Below are 15,915 nucleotides of genomic sequence, written 5' to 3' on the forward strand. Positions count from 1 at the left end.
TTTTCCGCGTACGGGCCGGTATGAGGACTCAGTTTTTGCGCCGTGTTCTGAAGGTTTTATCGGTACAATTTTTGTATTGATCGGACTTTTTGATCATTCTTTTTATTCATTTTTTCATGATATAAAAAGTGACCAAAAATACACTATTTTGGACAATGGCACACGCCATTGACCGTGCGATTTAATTAACGATATATTTTTATAGTTCGGACATTTCCGCACGCGGCGATACCACATATGTTTATTTTTATTTACACAGTTTTTTTTTTTTTTTTTTTTATGGGAAAAGGGGGGTGATTCAAACTTTTATTAGGGAAGGGGTTAAATGACCTTTGTTAACTTTTTTTTTTTTCACTTTTTTTTTTGCAGTGTTATAGCTCCTATAGGGACCTATAACACTGCACACACTGATCTCCTATGCTGATCCATGTAAAGCCATAGCTTTGCACGGATCAGTCAGATAGGCGCTTGATTGCTCAAGCCTGTAGCTCAGGCTTGGAGCAATCAAACGACGATCGGACGCCGCAGAGTCAGGTAAGGAGACCTCCGCCTGCGTCCCAGCAGATTTTATCGCGATGTCCCGATCAGCCCGACTGAGCTGCCGGGAAGCGTTTACTTTCGTTTTCAGACGCGGCGGTCAACTTTGATAGCCGCATCTGAAGGGTTAACAGCGCGTGGCACAACGATCGATGCCGCACGCTGTTAGCCCAGGGTCCCGGCTATGATTAGCTGCAGGGACCGACCCGGTGTGATGCGGGGTCACGGCGTGACCCCATTTTAAACACCGGGACCGGGCGTAGGGCGTACAGGTACTTCCTACATCCTTAAGGAGTATTCCAGGAAAAAACTTTTTTTTTAATATCAACTGGCTCCAGAAAGTCAAACAGATTTGTAAATTAATTCTATTAAAAAATCTTAATCCTTTCAATAATTATCAGCTGCTGAAGTTGAGTTGTTGTTTTCTGTCTGGCAACAGTGTCTCTGCTGACATCTCTGCTTGTCTCGGGAACTGCACAGAGTAGAAGAGGTTTGCTATGGGCATTTGTTTCTAAACTGGGCGGTTCCCGAGACAGGTGTCATCAGAGAGCACTTAGACAGAAAAGAACAACTCAACTTCAGCAGCTCATAAGTTCTGAAAGGATTAAGATTTTTTAATAGAAGTAATTTACAAATCTGTTTAACTTTCTGGAACCAGTTGATATATATAAAAACAAATTTTTTCCTGGAATACCCCTTAAAGAGGTACTTCACTGGAAAACATTTTCTTTTAAATCAACTGGTGCCAGAAAGTTAAACAGATTTGTAAATTAGAAAAATGGTGGGGAGACTCCCATTTACCTGGCAACCCGAGACTCAAGCTACCCAAACAACACCTATACCCACAGGGTTAAAAATAAAAAATAAAAAAAAAGTGCAATATACAGTACAGAAATTGGGGCTCAGAGTCATGAAAATTGGCATAATCTTGATTTATTAGATAAATGTATAGTTTATGAATATCTTATAATATATACATTTATCTAAGATTATTCCAATATTCATGACTCTGAGCCCCAATTTCTGTACTGTAGATTTGTAAATTACTTCTATTTAAAAATCTTAATTCTTCCAGTACTTATCAGCTGCTGTATAATACAGAGGAAGTTCTTTTCTTTTTGAATTTCCTTTCTGCCTGACCACAGTGCTCTCTGCTGACACCTCTGTCCATTTTAGGAACTGTCCAGAGTAGGAGCAAATCCCCATAGCAATCCTCTCTTGCTCTGGACAGTTCCTGACATGGACAGAGGTGTCAGCAGAGAGCACTTGTGAACAGGCAGAAAGGAAATTCAAAAAGAAAAAAACTTCCTGTGTGTAATACAGCCGCTGATAAGTACTGGAAGGATTGGGATTTTTTTTAATTGAAGTAATTTACAAATCTGTTTAACTTTCTGGCACCAGTTGATTTGTTTTCCAGTGGAGTACCCCTTTAAATATACTGTAGATGAATTAGCATTCCCTGGAGAACGTGTGTTGTTCACTTTTGGTTATGTCCTTTAGAACTTTCTAAGATAATTAATCCAGACATCCCTTACACCATTGTTTCCCAACCAGGATGCCCCCAGCTGTTATAAAACTACAACTCCCAGCATTCCCAGACAGCCGTTGGCTGTCTGGGCATGCTGGGAGTTGTAGTTTTCCAACAGCTGGAGGCACCCTGGTTGGTAAACAATGCCTTACACTCAATTCTCTAGTATTATTTAATAGGAACATACTGAGAAGGTATCAGCAATTGATACCTGTTCTCTTGCAACCTACGTTACATGCTGATTCTTAGGCCTCCTTTACATATGTCAGTTGTCCGGCGGCGTTTCCCTCTGCTGCGCACCGGAAGGGAAACTATTTGCAGAACTGATCCTATAATTTTTTAAAATTTTTTTTTTTATATATTCCAATATCTTTATTTCCATATTTAAATGACAACAATATGTACCAATAAAATTGACAAGCATGTTATCCCCTCCCTACCAGCTAGGTTGTCTCCTCCCGTTTCCTCCATTCATTTTCAATCTTAGGACCATTTTTTTCCCCACGTTAGTAAATAGACTCATCTCTTCTTATCTGTTCTATTTCATTAAGCCATTCTTGCACTCTTGGACCTTCTGGGGCAAACCATCTTTTCAGTATCAATATTCTTGCCATCTCAAAAATCTTTAAGGGTACATTCCCACACAGCGTATTTGCTGCGTATTTGCTGCTGCGTATTTTATTTTCTCTGTTGAAGTCAATGGGTAGGAAAATACGCAGCACCAAATACGCAGCAAATACGCAGCAAAATACGCCGTGTGGGAATGCACCCTAATACAACATTATTTCTTACCTTAACATCGAAATTTATTTTTTCCCCAAATTTCTTCTCAGTTATTTTATAGATCTCATTCCAAAATGTATTTATCTTAGAACAGCCACAGGCCATATGAATCAGATCTGCCTCTTCATTTTGGCATTTTGGACATTTTGAGTCTATTGTTTTTCCTATATTGTGTAAGAACCTTGGTGTATATGGAAGCCTGTGGGACAGTTTTATCATTGAAATTATATGATTCATATTTGCAGATGAATACACACAATTTTTTAACCCCCCCCCCCCTCTACCTCAATCTGTCCAATCTCTTGCGACCATTTTTCCTGCTTTTGGGGGGAGATTTATTCAAACAGGACCCTACTACTCCCTTGTATACCTTGCCCAAAACTTTTGTTGACGTAGTCTGCAAACTGAATATATATATAGTCCATTAATTCATGCCTATTTATTTCCCATCTGGGATTATTTTTTTCTTTCTCAAAGGCACTCTTTACTTGTATATATAAAAAATTGCTCTTCTGATTAAGATTACCGTATTTTTCGTCCTATAGGACGCACCGGCGTATAAGACGCACCCAATTTTTAGGGGCAAAATCTAAAAAAATAAAGATTTTGAACCCAATAGTGGTCTTCAATCTGCGGACCTCCAGATGTTGCTAAACTACAACTCCCAGCATGCCTAGACAGCCGTTGGCTGTCCGGGCATGCTGGGAGTTGTAGTTTTGCAACATCTGGAGGTCCGCAGATTGAAGACCACTGCATAGGAGGTAATACTCACGTTTCCCCGCCACTCCGGACCCGTCACCGCTGCCCTGGATGTCGCTCCATCGCTGTCGCCGTGTCCCCGTCACTCCGGTACGTCTCTGCTGCCGGCCGGGTATCCTCGCTCTCCGACGCCGCCATCACGTCTTTACGCACGCCGACGCACGTACGCGACGACGTGATGACGAGGAAGGAGAGCGCCGGCCATACAGGGGATCACTGAACGGAGAAGACACCGAGGAGGCAGGTAAGGTCCCCCCCGGTGTCCTGTAAGCACTAACCCGGCTATTCAGTCGGGCTGTTCGGGACCGCCGTGGTGAGATCGCGGCGGTCCCGAACAGCCCGACTGAACAGCCTGGTTAGTGCCACTTTCCCTTCAGATGCGGCGGTCAGCTTTGATCGCCGCGTCTGAAGGGTTAATACAGGGCATCACCGCCATCGGTGATGTCCTGTATTAGCCGCGGGGCCCGGCCGTTGATGGCCGCAGGGACCGCCGCGATAGAGGTGTATTCGCCGTATAAGACGCACCGACTTTTTCCCCCCCAGTTTTGGGGAAGAAAAAGTGCGTCTTATACGGCGAAAAATACGGTATATTCCCCACTAGTCACGTGATCCTATTAATTTAAATGGGACCGTTTACATTCATCTGGTTTTTCAAGTTGGATGCCGGACGGTGAAACACGGCTCATGGCCATTGGACAGGGGAACGAATCCTACTGCGCTCTCCTACTAAGCTGGATGCTGAAAATATGTAATCTTAGCCTTAGTTTCCATTGTTGAGTGCTGTAGATTCACTACCTACAAATATGTAAGCGCTCTGTAACCTATTTGCATTAATTTAGATGGATCCAAGAACAAAGAACTTATCAAAAACTTTACTCCTGCAAATTCAGAGGACGAGGTCTTGGTAAGTTATTAGAGTCCTATCTAGATTAAACATGTATTACTGATGTTGATCATGAGGGGGGATCTCTTCCATTATTATGTTGCCCCAGCAAATTTGAAAGTACCTTGTAAGACTAGCAAACCGTGCGTCAGAGCTCCTCTTCCTGTTGTAATTGGGGAAAGTGGCACCCACTGTTAGACCTTATTTCATGGCTTAGGGCCTTTATCTTTGGTCTGTTTCTGAATGCGCACATATAGGTATGTTTAAAGTGTTCCTGTCGTCAACAAGAACTTTTTATATAATGTAGATAATACCATTATATGTATATTTGTAATATACATTGGTTAAACAATATGTATATTTTTGTCCCTGCAGCTATTGCATATGTGTCTCTATGAGGAGTCCAAATACAGGAAGTGATGGTGGACAAGCAGGGCTCTGTGCACTAAGAAAAAGCAGGACAGTGTACACTGAGGCTCTATAACATGCTCCTGGCTCATACATCACGATGATTGACAAGCCAGGAGTCTGAACAGATCCCCACTTGTCCTACACTCACTTCCTGTTTTTGGACTCCTCAAAGAGACACACGGACAATTTTCACCCAAAAATATACACAATTTCTAACCAATGTATATTACATTTCTAACCAATATACATATAATAGTATTATCTATATTAAATTAAAAGTTTTTTTTGACGACAGGTACACTTTAAACAATTTATGCTGCTCCCCTTCATGTCTGTAAATTTTACACACACATTAATCTTGTAATCTCCCCTGAGCATATTTGGATTAGCATACAGATAAAAAGCACTGACATAGGACCCAGAAGTGAAAACCCCTTTATAAAGTATTCCTAATTATTTTTTTTTTTAAGTATTTATTTATAACTTTTTGGTGCAAAAAAAATAAAATAAACAAAAACATACAATAGACATGTAGCATGAGCACAGAGCACCTCCACAATAACGGGAAAAATTCAAGATAGCGAAGCATCACAGGAAGAGAAAATCAAGGCCAAATACATATACACCTACAAAACGGACATACAACCACACTCCCGGAGCAACCCCCCACCTCACAGGCTAAGAAAGAAGCAAACGCACTACCCAGGAGAACTCACCCTTTCTGGGGGCACCACTGATTTGCCTATCAGTAACCAGGGAATCCAAACTTTATCTAATTTTTTGGGCCATTTGCGACTAATATAAAGAGTCCTATACATCGGTACATCAGAACCTTATGGGCACAGAACAGGAGAAACCGGATCAGTAGGCGCATATGGGAGCCTGAGGCCAGATCATTAATAACACCCTACAGACATAAAACAGAGGAAAACACAAAAAGTATTCATTCATTTTAATAGGAGAAGCAGTTGAGCAGAATATTAAGATCACATCTATACAAGAAACTGCATAATAGCTGGAGATACTATTACTTTGCCTGCCAGCCCTCTTGAATTGCTGTGTAGCCTTAGGTATCAGGTTATTCAAGTAAATATTAAGGTAAATTGGTACTATATTACTAGAGATCTCCCTTTTGGTACAGACAATATTCAGGCAGTAGAGCTTAATATATTTTCTACCATATATTTAATATATTTTCTATATTTTACTCTACACAGAGTAAGATCCCAAGAAGCACATTAGGAACCCAAACTTTGACTGTCAAGGAAGAGGAGAATTTTGATATGGTTGATGAAGAGGCAATTCCTAAACATAGTTCATATAGTACAGGTGAGCAGTTTGGGTATTTTTTTTTACACATATTGCTTTTTGAAAATGTTGTCTCCTCACAGATAACCTCTTGGGGCTGGGACCACAAGTAGTATTTTGGTCAGTTTTTGGAACTCATTTGGTCAGTATTTTTTACCAAAACCAGAAGTCCAAATATTTTTGTTATAGTTTTGCTCTATAGTTGGTACCACTCTTAACTTTGGTAAAAATTCTGACCAATACTCTGACCAAAATTCTGAACCTAACCTTAATGGGAGGGATCCTGCTTGTCCCCCTAGTTAACAGATAAAGGGCCAAGGAGAAATTGTCATAGGCTGCAGTAGTTAAAGGGAATCAGAAAGATGATAGTTAGGTGAAGGTATAGTTACATATATCTGTGATCCCGTTCTTGAGATATCAATAGCTTTGCTAATACGCTAATTTTCTCCTTTGTGCAATGGAGGTGGTTGCTGGTATTCCGAGCATCATTGCCTTTTTCCCCTCTGCCGGGGTCTGAACAAGCCTGGAGAAGCTAAATTCCGCTCTCCAGGCCTCACTACAGGAGAACTCTGGGGAACTAAACCCATAGCCCATCCTTTCCCTCTCACCTACCTATGTATTTATCTAAATATCATTCATTAGATATAATGAGCAGTTTCCCTCTTTCAGCTGTCACTTAAATGCAGTAAGTGAGAAAAAAAACTTAATTTTTAGATCCACTTTGTCTCCTCAGTGAGACCTAGCCCCTCCCTTCAAGACAACACCACCTGATTTCTGTCTGATTTCTGTTTGGTCTAGAGCTCTCGCTGTACAGCCACACCTCCCCTCCATGTGTGAGGAACTTGTGAGCTGTGAGAGAAGAGAAGTGAAGATACTCAGTCACAACTGAACACACAGCTGCTTTTTTTCTGCTGAAAATGTAATCACTGACTGCTGCTATTCAGAGCAGAGCATGATTTATTGCTGGAGAAAGGATAGTGTGTGTAGAGTGTGTGTGTTGCAGTGTAAGCATGCACACAGATAATGAAAGCAGTTGGCTGGCAGCCATTACACAGAGCTGAACTGACTTCTGGGAGTTGTAGTCTGTGTTGCAAACAAGGAAAAAGTATTTAGGAGACATCAAGGGTCAAAGGAGTTGCAAAAACCACATGGATAACTTCAGAGGACACATAACGGGCATTTTTATATTTAATGTCCCTGGAGTACCCCTTTAAATAAGTCCATGGAGGCGGCACCTGCAGCAAGACGGATAGGGAAGAACCCAGCTAGATGCTTTGCCCAGGTTATCCTAGTGATCGGTTGTGGTCTGAAGACCCAGACCCCAACCGATGAAATATCTTGATATGTCTTTATAATGGTAACACTTTAAACATGTAGCCATACTAAGCAACTGACTTCCTTGCAGTGTAGATAAGAGATCCCTTTAATTGCTTAGGACTGACAGTCTGGTATAAAAGGAGGTTTGTGAAATGCAGATATTGTTTTTAGGAACAATCGTCCTACACTTCAAACATTCTCTTTGTAGTAAAACAGCTCAGTGTTTCAAGTGGGTTATTAGGTACCTAACCCAGTTTATTGGGTTATCTTTAGGTTCATGTAGTGGTGCTTGCTCATAAAGCTTTGCCTTCCTTTTAGATTGCTCGGCAGCAGTCTGACTTCTTGGTTGCTCACTTATGTGTATGACCTAGCCAGCTTAATAGCTCAAGAGGGAGATTGCCCCAAGCATATTAATTCTGTTGTTCGTCTTGTAGGAACTTCCAGTAACAGAAGTACACCAGAGAAACATCACTGTCCTCCTTCACCTGAGGATTCCTTAGAAGATGATGGCAATATCATGCAGGATGAGCAGGTAAATTAAAGGGGTTATCCAGACAGTAATGGACATGCTTAGGAAACATCTGTGCTTGTTTTGGAGTTAAATGGCTATGTTGTGAGATTACCTTAAGGCTGTGGCTATCTTTTTGTGAACTGGTTATTTCCTTTGTTCTCTCAAACTACAAATCCCATTGTGCCTTGTTTGTAAGTGTGAGATCATTTTTCTTCCTTCCACACATCAGCCACCCCTCCCATTGAAACACACTTGTGCTGCCTTCAATGCAATAGACCAGTGTTTTCTGACCAGGGTGCCTCCAGCTGTTACATATCCTTTGAAAATGATCTCCCACCCAGCGGTTGCTCCATCCATTCAAGCAAAGAAAGGCTCCCTCTGAACACCTGACTAGTGATGTAATGTCTCGGCCGCACTTCAACCTTGGAAATCCTAACACAAAAACTAATTTTGTATGTTGTTAAAAATAAATGTAGAGGCAAAAATCACAGAAGAACTGCGAGACCACCATGAAACACAGGTACAGACACTATATTATGAACTACACTTACTTTACAGCCCCTTTAGCATAGTCAAATAAAAATAAAAAACAGAATACCCCTTTAAACGTGAACATTATAATGAATTTTAATGAGAGCTTCCATGTGGAACTGCTCTGAAAAGTGACATCACATCGTAAGGGATTTTTACACTACACTCATCCTATCCATGTGTTATGTTTGCAGCTCAGGCTCATTCTTAAAGTGTACCTGTTGTTAACAAAAACTTTTTATATAATGTAGATAATACCATTACAGTATATGTATATTTGTAATATACATTGGTTAAAAAATGTGTATATTTTTGTCCCTACAGCTATTGCCTGTGTGTCTGTGTGAGGAATCCAAATACAGGAAGTGTGGATAGACAAGCAGGGCTCTGTACACTGAGGACAAGCAGGGCTCTGTACACTGAGGACAAGCAGGGCTCTGTACATTGAGGACAAGCAGGGCTCTGCGCACTGAGGACAAGCAGGGCTCCGTACACTGAGGACAAGCAGGGCTCTGTGCACAGAGGACAAGCAGGGCTCTGTACACTGAGGACAGGCAGGGCTCTGTACACTGAGGACAGGCAGGGCTCTGTACACTGAGGACAAGCAGGGCTCTGTACACTGAGGACAAGCAGGGCTCTGCATACTGAGGCTCTATGACAGGCCCCCGGCTCACACATCAGGATGATTGACGGTCCAGGAGCCTGCACAGAGCCCTTCTTGTCCTGCCCTCACTTCCTGTATTTAGAGACCGCACAGAGACACACAGGCAATAGCCGCAGGGGGAGGAATTTTTTCACCCTCAAATATAAAATTAATTAATGTATATTACAAATATACTTTTAATGGTATTATCTACAGTATATAAAAAGTTTTTGTTAACGAAAGGTATACTTTTAATAGTACTGAGCTACAATACCGGTCACTTCACACTGCTGCTGTTTTAAGAAGGGGGACGTCAGACATTTTTTTTTGTACAATCCTTACTTGTTAGAAGGGACTTTTGACAATAAGCCGATCATAGTGTCCCTCTTCTGGGACCTCCAGTGATTAAAGGGAAAACTTGGAAATAGAGAAAATGAGGCAGTACAGGAGCAATACAGCCTTATTATACAGGGTGATTATTGGACAAATAGACCAATGTTGCCCTGCGAACTGGCGATGAATTAGCATACGTTTGTTTGTAGGCTGATGACCTGATTATAACCTGCTAAAATATTGACTGTCGGCCGTACATCTACCCATATAGAAGAAGATGTGCAGCCAAGGAATAAGGGAAGCAGACTGCTGCGTAAGCAATCCAGCGATAATTTATGCGGCTCTACCTGCATAATGGTCGAGCTCATTCATGGCTCACAATTCTAGGTAAGCTGTTAGAGATACCTAAAGGGGGGGGGGGGGCTGTATGATAAGCTAATAGATATCAAAAAAGGGTCCATATATTATTCATGCACAGGGGGCTCTCCAGTATAGTACTTAAAGGGGTATTTCAGGAAAAAACTTATATATATATATATATATATATATCAACTGGCTCCAGAAAGTTAAACAGATTTGTAAATTACTTCTATTAAAAAATCTTAATCCTTCCAATAATTATCAGCTGCTGAAGTTGAGTTGCTCTTTTCTGTCTGGCAACAGTGCTCTCTGCTGACATCTCTGCTTGTCTCTGGAACTGCACAAAGTAGAAGAGGTTTGCTATGGGGATTTGCTTCTACTCTGGACAGTTCCTGAGACAGGTGTCATCAGAGAGCAAGTAGACAAAAAAAAAAAAACTCCAGCTGCTCATAAGTACTGAAAGGATTAAGATTTTTTAATAGAAGTAATTTACAAATCTGTTTGACTTTCTGGAGCCAGTTGATGTATAAAAAAAAAAAAGTTTTTTCCTGGATAACCCCTTTAACTTCACGTGACCAATGCCACTGATGTAGCACAGAAAATTACTTATTACTATAATTAAATATACCAAGTTAGGTTAGGGCATGCTGTAGTTTTCAATATGTGAAACTACAGTACCTGAGCTATGACATGGATATGCTACACACCTTATAAGTGACTACATCACTGATGGGACACACAAAGGCAGAATACACAATGATAGTGACTCACAGGTGACGTCTTTTCTGTAATTGTTTCCTTTCCTCTTGGTTTGGTCTGGACCATGATAACTTGTTTCTCTCCCCGTTAGTGATTGATGTCCCGATATCTTCAGCACTTCACCTTTGCATCAGAAAATCGATATTAGCGGCAGTCTGCTCAGTGTAAAAATATTACATATCATACAGTATTATATTCAATGGAACAGTGTGTTAAAGAGGTTATGCAGCGGCTGGGGGGGGGGGGTTGCCGTGTTTCAAAAGTATGCTTCTGTATTATATAACAAAACAAACCTGTGCTCCTCCTGTGGCCTGGAAATCCCTTGGATAAGTAGAGGTTTGATTTGTTATATACTACAGAACGGGCATACTTTTGAAACACCCCCTCCCAATGCCACACACTGTGCTCTTGTGCTCTCTGTGTGTAATATTTGTACATTTTAAGCAGATTGTCTCTAATAATTCTATTTTTCAAACTAAATAACTAGAGATGAGTGAACTTACAGTAAATTCGATTCGTCACAAACTTCTCGGCTCGGCAGTTGATGACTTTTCCTGCATAAATTAGTTCAGCTTTCAGGTTCTCCCGTGGGCTGGAAAAGGTGGATACATTCCTAGGAGACTCTTTCCTAGGACTGTATCCACCTTTTCCAGCCCACGGGAGCACCTGAAAGCTGAACTAATTCACGCAGGATAAGTCATCAACTGCCGAGCCGAGAAGTTCGTGACTAATCAAATTTACTGTAAGTTCGCTCATCTCTATAAATAACCCTTCATTTGTTAATCGATTTTGGTATGTTAATTTGCACACTCCCTTAGACCTTGGTCGCTTTTCTCTGCACCCGCTCCAGTTCCAGTATACAGGTGCTCAAAATTAGACACCGTATGTGGGGTCTGTCTAATGATTAATACAAAGGTAAAACCATGTCCCTTCATAAGCCTTTATGCCTCTCTTGATACATCCCATGCCATTTCTTAGACTTGGCAGCCGCTGCCTGGCACTGATCACTAAAGTTGAGCTTACTGTCCACCAATGTCCCCAAGTCTTTCAGTAGAAGTTTTACCTAATGTTTTAGTATTTAGCCCATAATTGTACGTGTTGAAGGAAATTAATCGGTTTAGACTGCTTTTATGGTCTAAATTAGTCGCAGGTAAAGTCACTGGCTGGTCCCATGCAACTTTTTCAGCGATATTTTATTTAGACTGTTTAAATTTCCTGACCATTAAGTGTTCTTATTTAGATCACTTTGTGCAGTGGTCAATAATTTATGATGTGCGGCTTTTTGTGATAAGTCTCACAAAAGTGGCAAAAAAGTTGCACAGGTCTGATTTAGAAGTTATGGCAGGGAAATTCAACCCTGCCCTATTCCAGGAATCTGTTTGTCTTCACTTTGGGTGTGGTTTTATAACTTGGCTTCATTCACTTCAATGCAACTGAGCTGCAGAACCTCACTCAAACTGGGGACAAACAGGGAGAGGTCTTTGAAAGAAAAAAAGTCCTGTTTTTTGATTCCTGGAATCAATACTGGCAATAGAGAGCTCCAAGGCTGCGTGAACCCAGACTAAGAGTCTATTAATATTTGTGTGATTATATCATTATGTGAATGTAATATTATAGCATATTGTTGTTTTCCATCTAACCTTATAATTTAGTGGGAGGATTTTGATGATCTTAAAATTGAAACAAAATCCCTTGAGGATGAAGAAAAGATAAGCAAGTGGAATGATGTGCCATCTAAGGAAGAGTGCATTTCCAAAAAATGGAAAAGAGGTACCTGTGAATATTCGGTTCTTCAGCTTTCTTACGCTTTTTTTTATACTATTTGAGTTGTCTGATGTTTGAATTTTTTTCAGCCCCTTTAAGGGGTATGCCAGTGAAAAAAAATTCAGCCCAACTGGTTTCAGAAAGTAATACAGATTTGTAAATTATTCCTATTTAAAAAAAAAATCTTCCAGTGCTTTTTTTTTAGTCTTGGCAGCTACTGCCTGTCACTGATCACATAGTGCTTTCTGCTGCCACCTCTGTCTGTGTCAGGAACTGCCTGGAGCAGGAGAGGTTTGCTATGGGGATTTGTTCATGCTCTGGACAATTCCTGACACAGACAGAAGTGGCAGCAGAGAGCACTGCGATCAGACTGGAAAGAACTACACAACTTCCTCTGGAGCATACAGCAGCTCATAGGCCTCTCTTAGTAAATCCAGCGGACCAAAAATGGACAGAACTTTACTTACATGCGGTGTATTAAAATACTGCCGTAAGGAAATCTCCCTTTTTCCATACCATCCAACGGCAGCACAGGAACAGTAGGGTTAACTTATTCATTTCAATCGCATAATTAAATCCAATGAATCCATCAAGATATCCTATAAAGAAAAAAAACAAGGATAGACAAGCACTGTTTTTTTTAAATGTTTTTCTACTGACAGAAAAAGATGTCTGTGCTTCCGTAGGTCAAGCATAGAAAGCGTGTTCAGAGCGGCAAGCTAAGGGGTTAAATTTATAGCTACCAATCTGATCTTCACCATCGTCCTGGGACTTATCTATAGTTTTATCAATATACCTATTGGGCGCAGTTAACACAAGTCTCTGGATTAAATATGTTAAGCAACCACCTGGTACACGCCTAAAATATTCATGAAGCACTACAGATTAGATGTTATCAGAAATAAGGAGGCGGCCTTTGACAGGAGAGTGCTGGAAGATAATTTCCCACCCATAATTTTTTATATTATGAATTATGTGGTTACTTATTTTTCTTCTGCCTTGTTGGATAAAATGAGTTATCCCTATTGTTCCTGTACTGCCTAAGGACTCATGGAAAGGAAAAAATGGGGTAATTCAATTTTGGTTATATCCCTACTGTGCTCCTACTGTGTTGATTCAGAGGAAGGCAAAATTCTTGTGAGGCTGTGGCAAATACCCCATATCGGGGAAAAAATTCCTTCCCAATTCTGTATAAATGTGTGTGTGTGTGTATATATATATATATATATATATATATATATATATATATATATATATATATATAGCAATCCGAATAAATCCATGAATTTACCTTATTGGGACTCCTTCTTGGCCACTAAATATTAGGCACTTGATCATTACAACTACTGACTGAAGGAATGCGCCAGGGTTGCCAGCGCTTCGAAAAAGCATGTACAATGCCACTTGGTTCATGTACACCAACGCTTTGGAAAAGCACCAAATTGTATAACGCCACATGGCTTGTGTACAACACACAGTAATTTGGGGTAAAATAAAAATGGGGTAAATCATAAAATTAAAGCAGATATCTCATAGAACAAAACTTATATAAGTTTTAGATTGTGGGGGGTCAAAGTGCTGGGGCCCCCCACAATCTCCTGTATGGAGCCCCGGCTCTTCACCGGAGCTGCTGCCACGCCCCCTTCCATATATCTCTGTGAGTCTTCGGCTCTCCCATAGAGATATGTGTGGGGTGTGGCGGCTCCAGCTTCGGGAGGGGGGCATGACGCGCCGCTCCAGGGGAGATCGCGGGGGGCTCCAGCACTTGGACCCGCGATAGGGGATAAGTTGTATACCATGAGGTTACTCCTTTAATACGCCATTCTTTTCTCCATTCTTTTATGTGGAGGCCTGGTTTTTCAGGACAGGTGTCACACTGTGTAATGGTGTCCTTTTTGTATTACCCTTTTAGAACAGACTGCATTTTTTTCTGGGACCATCACTTCTTTCTAGTGTGGGGGACTTCGGTGGCCGTACAGTAGAGTTGGGTGTTATACAGAACAGTATTGGCTACCCTAGGTTTTTTGACTCGGCCCATATGCAGAACGGGGCCCTAATACCTCCTCATCTCAGCTGCATTGGCGGGGTCCATCTCTTGGGCCTAGCCAAAAAAAATACAGGGTTCAAGGTCAAAAATAGTTGGGAATACAGATTTGTCAGAGCCACCATCAAATTGACACAAAAAGAAAACCTTAAAAGGTCTATTTTATTGAGACCTGTGGAGTCCATTTGGATTTCTGGGTGTCCTGCAAATCAAGGAATCTTTGGCTCATAAATGAGGTCCAGACAGGGTAATCTGAAGGGGTGGCAAGATCACTAGTATGGGGGCCACTACTAGCATTGCCCTGCGGCACCACCTTCTAGGGCAGGGTCATCAATATTGGATGATGAGGGGGAAGAAGAAAAGAGTAAGGAAGGGTTTTCCTCTTGTCCCTCACTGGCGGATTCACTGTGAGTGGCAATTATGGCCTATGCCTCCTCTGCCGAATATACCCTATGGGACTTTTTATGTTTTTATAGGGGGTATGGATTATCTTCAGCAACATTTCCATTCTGCCCATGATAAAAAATAAATAAATAAACCTCTCCTTAACTCATGCCGCTCTCCTGGTGCCTCCATTGTCCCGTTAGTCCCCGGTGCACTCCTCTTCCCTGTGCTCAATACCTCACGCAGCAGATTGTTGGCCGTAGCATTTGTCCTGCCTCGGCCAGTGAGTGGCTGTACGGTAGTGTGATATATATTGAGCCTCGGCACCAGGAAGACAGGTGCTGGGGCTCAATATGTCACATTGCTCAGTCAATCACAGGTGAATCGCTGAGGCCAGAGATTTAATAAGCCACAGCCTGACGTATTGACTACAGGAAACCAAGAAGAAAAGTGCACCAGGGACCGCAATGGGACAATGGAGGCATCGGTGGACCGGCAGGAGCTAGAGGTCTATTTTTTTTTTTTTTTTATAACTGCCAGAATGAGTGTTGCTGAAAACCCCCCTATTCCGGAGTACTCCTTTAAGAGAAACCTAAAAGAGAGGAAAAAGGGATTAAGATGGCAGAAAACCCATAAATTGTGCATCAATTGAAATAGATATAGACAAGATATACACAAGAGCTTCTACTTCATTATTTACTATGCTGTACTATATTAGCTTCTGTACGTGACTCATTGGTTTGATATTATGTCAAAAGATATTTTTATGATATTTTTAGTAATCTATTTCATGTTGTCCTATTAAAATCATTTAACAGGATGGTTGTGTAAGAAGTCTGTAACAGAGGAATTTAAGAAACCCTATCAGCAGCAAAATGAAATAGACAGAGGTCCTGAAGAGAGACGTGGTCAGTAGGCTATTTTTATGTATTGTATCTACGGTATATAGAAGAAAGTATTTATTCTGTCTACTGTTTCACTGTATTTGTCTATGTACTGTCAAACTGCCTTCCCCGTTTAGGACATCGGGGCTACATGTATGCTCTAGTCCCGCTCCCAC

General features: G+C 41.2%; 1 protein-coding gene across 3 annotated transcripts in view; it reads left to right on the plus strand.

Moving 5' to 3' along the window:
* Nucleotides 1-15,915, plus strand: part of LOC130282807 (gastrula zinc finger protein XlCGF48.2-like) — a 34,017-nt gene that overhangs the window by 10,240 nt on the left and 7,862 nt on the right. For all 3 annotated transcript variants that reach the window (XM_056531592.1, XM_056531591.1, XM_056531590.1), the window contains 5 exons: nucleotides 4,447-4,511; nucleotides 6,119-6,230; nucleotides 7,961-8,058; nucleotides 12,316-12,433; nucleotides 15,674-15,763. In XM_056531592.1, coding sequence (XP_056387567.1) covers nucleotides 4,447-4,511; nucleotides 6,119-6,230; nucleotides 7,961-8,058; nucleotides 12,316-12,433; nucleotides 15,674-15,763 — 483 coding nt within the window. The remainder of the gene's footprint in view (nucleotides 1-4,446; nucleotides 4,512-6,118; nucleotides 6,231-7,960; nucleotides 8,059-12,315; nucleotides 12,434-15,673; nucleotides 15,764-15,915) is intronic.

This window comes from Hyla sarda, chromosome 7 (assembly GCF_029499605.1).
Source record: "Hyla sarda isolate aHylSar1 chromosome 7, aHylSar1.hap1, whole genome shotgun sequence".
Lineage (NCBI taxonomy): Eukaryota > Metazoa > Chordata > Amphibia > Anura > Hylidae > Hyla > Hyla sarda.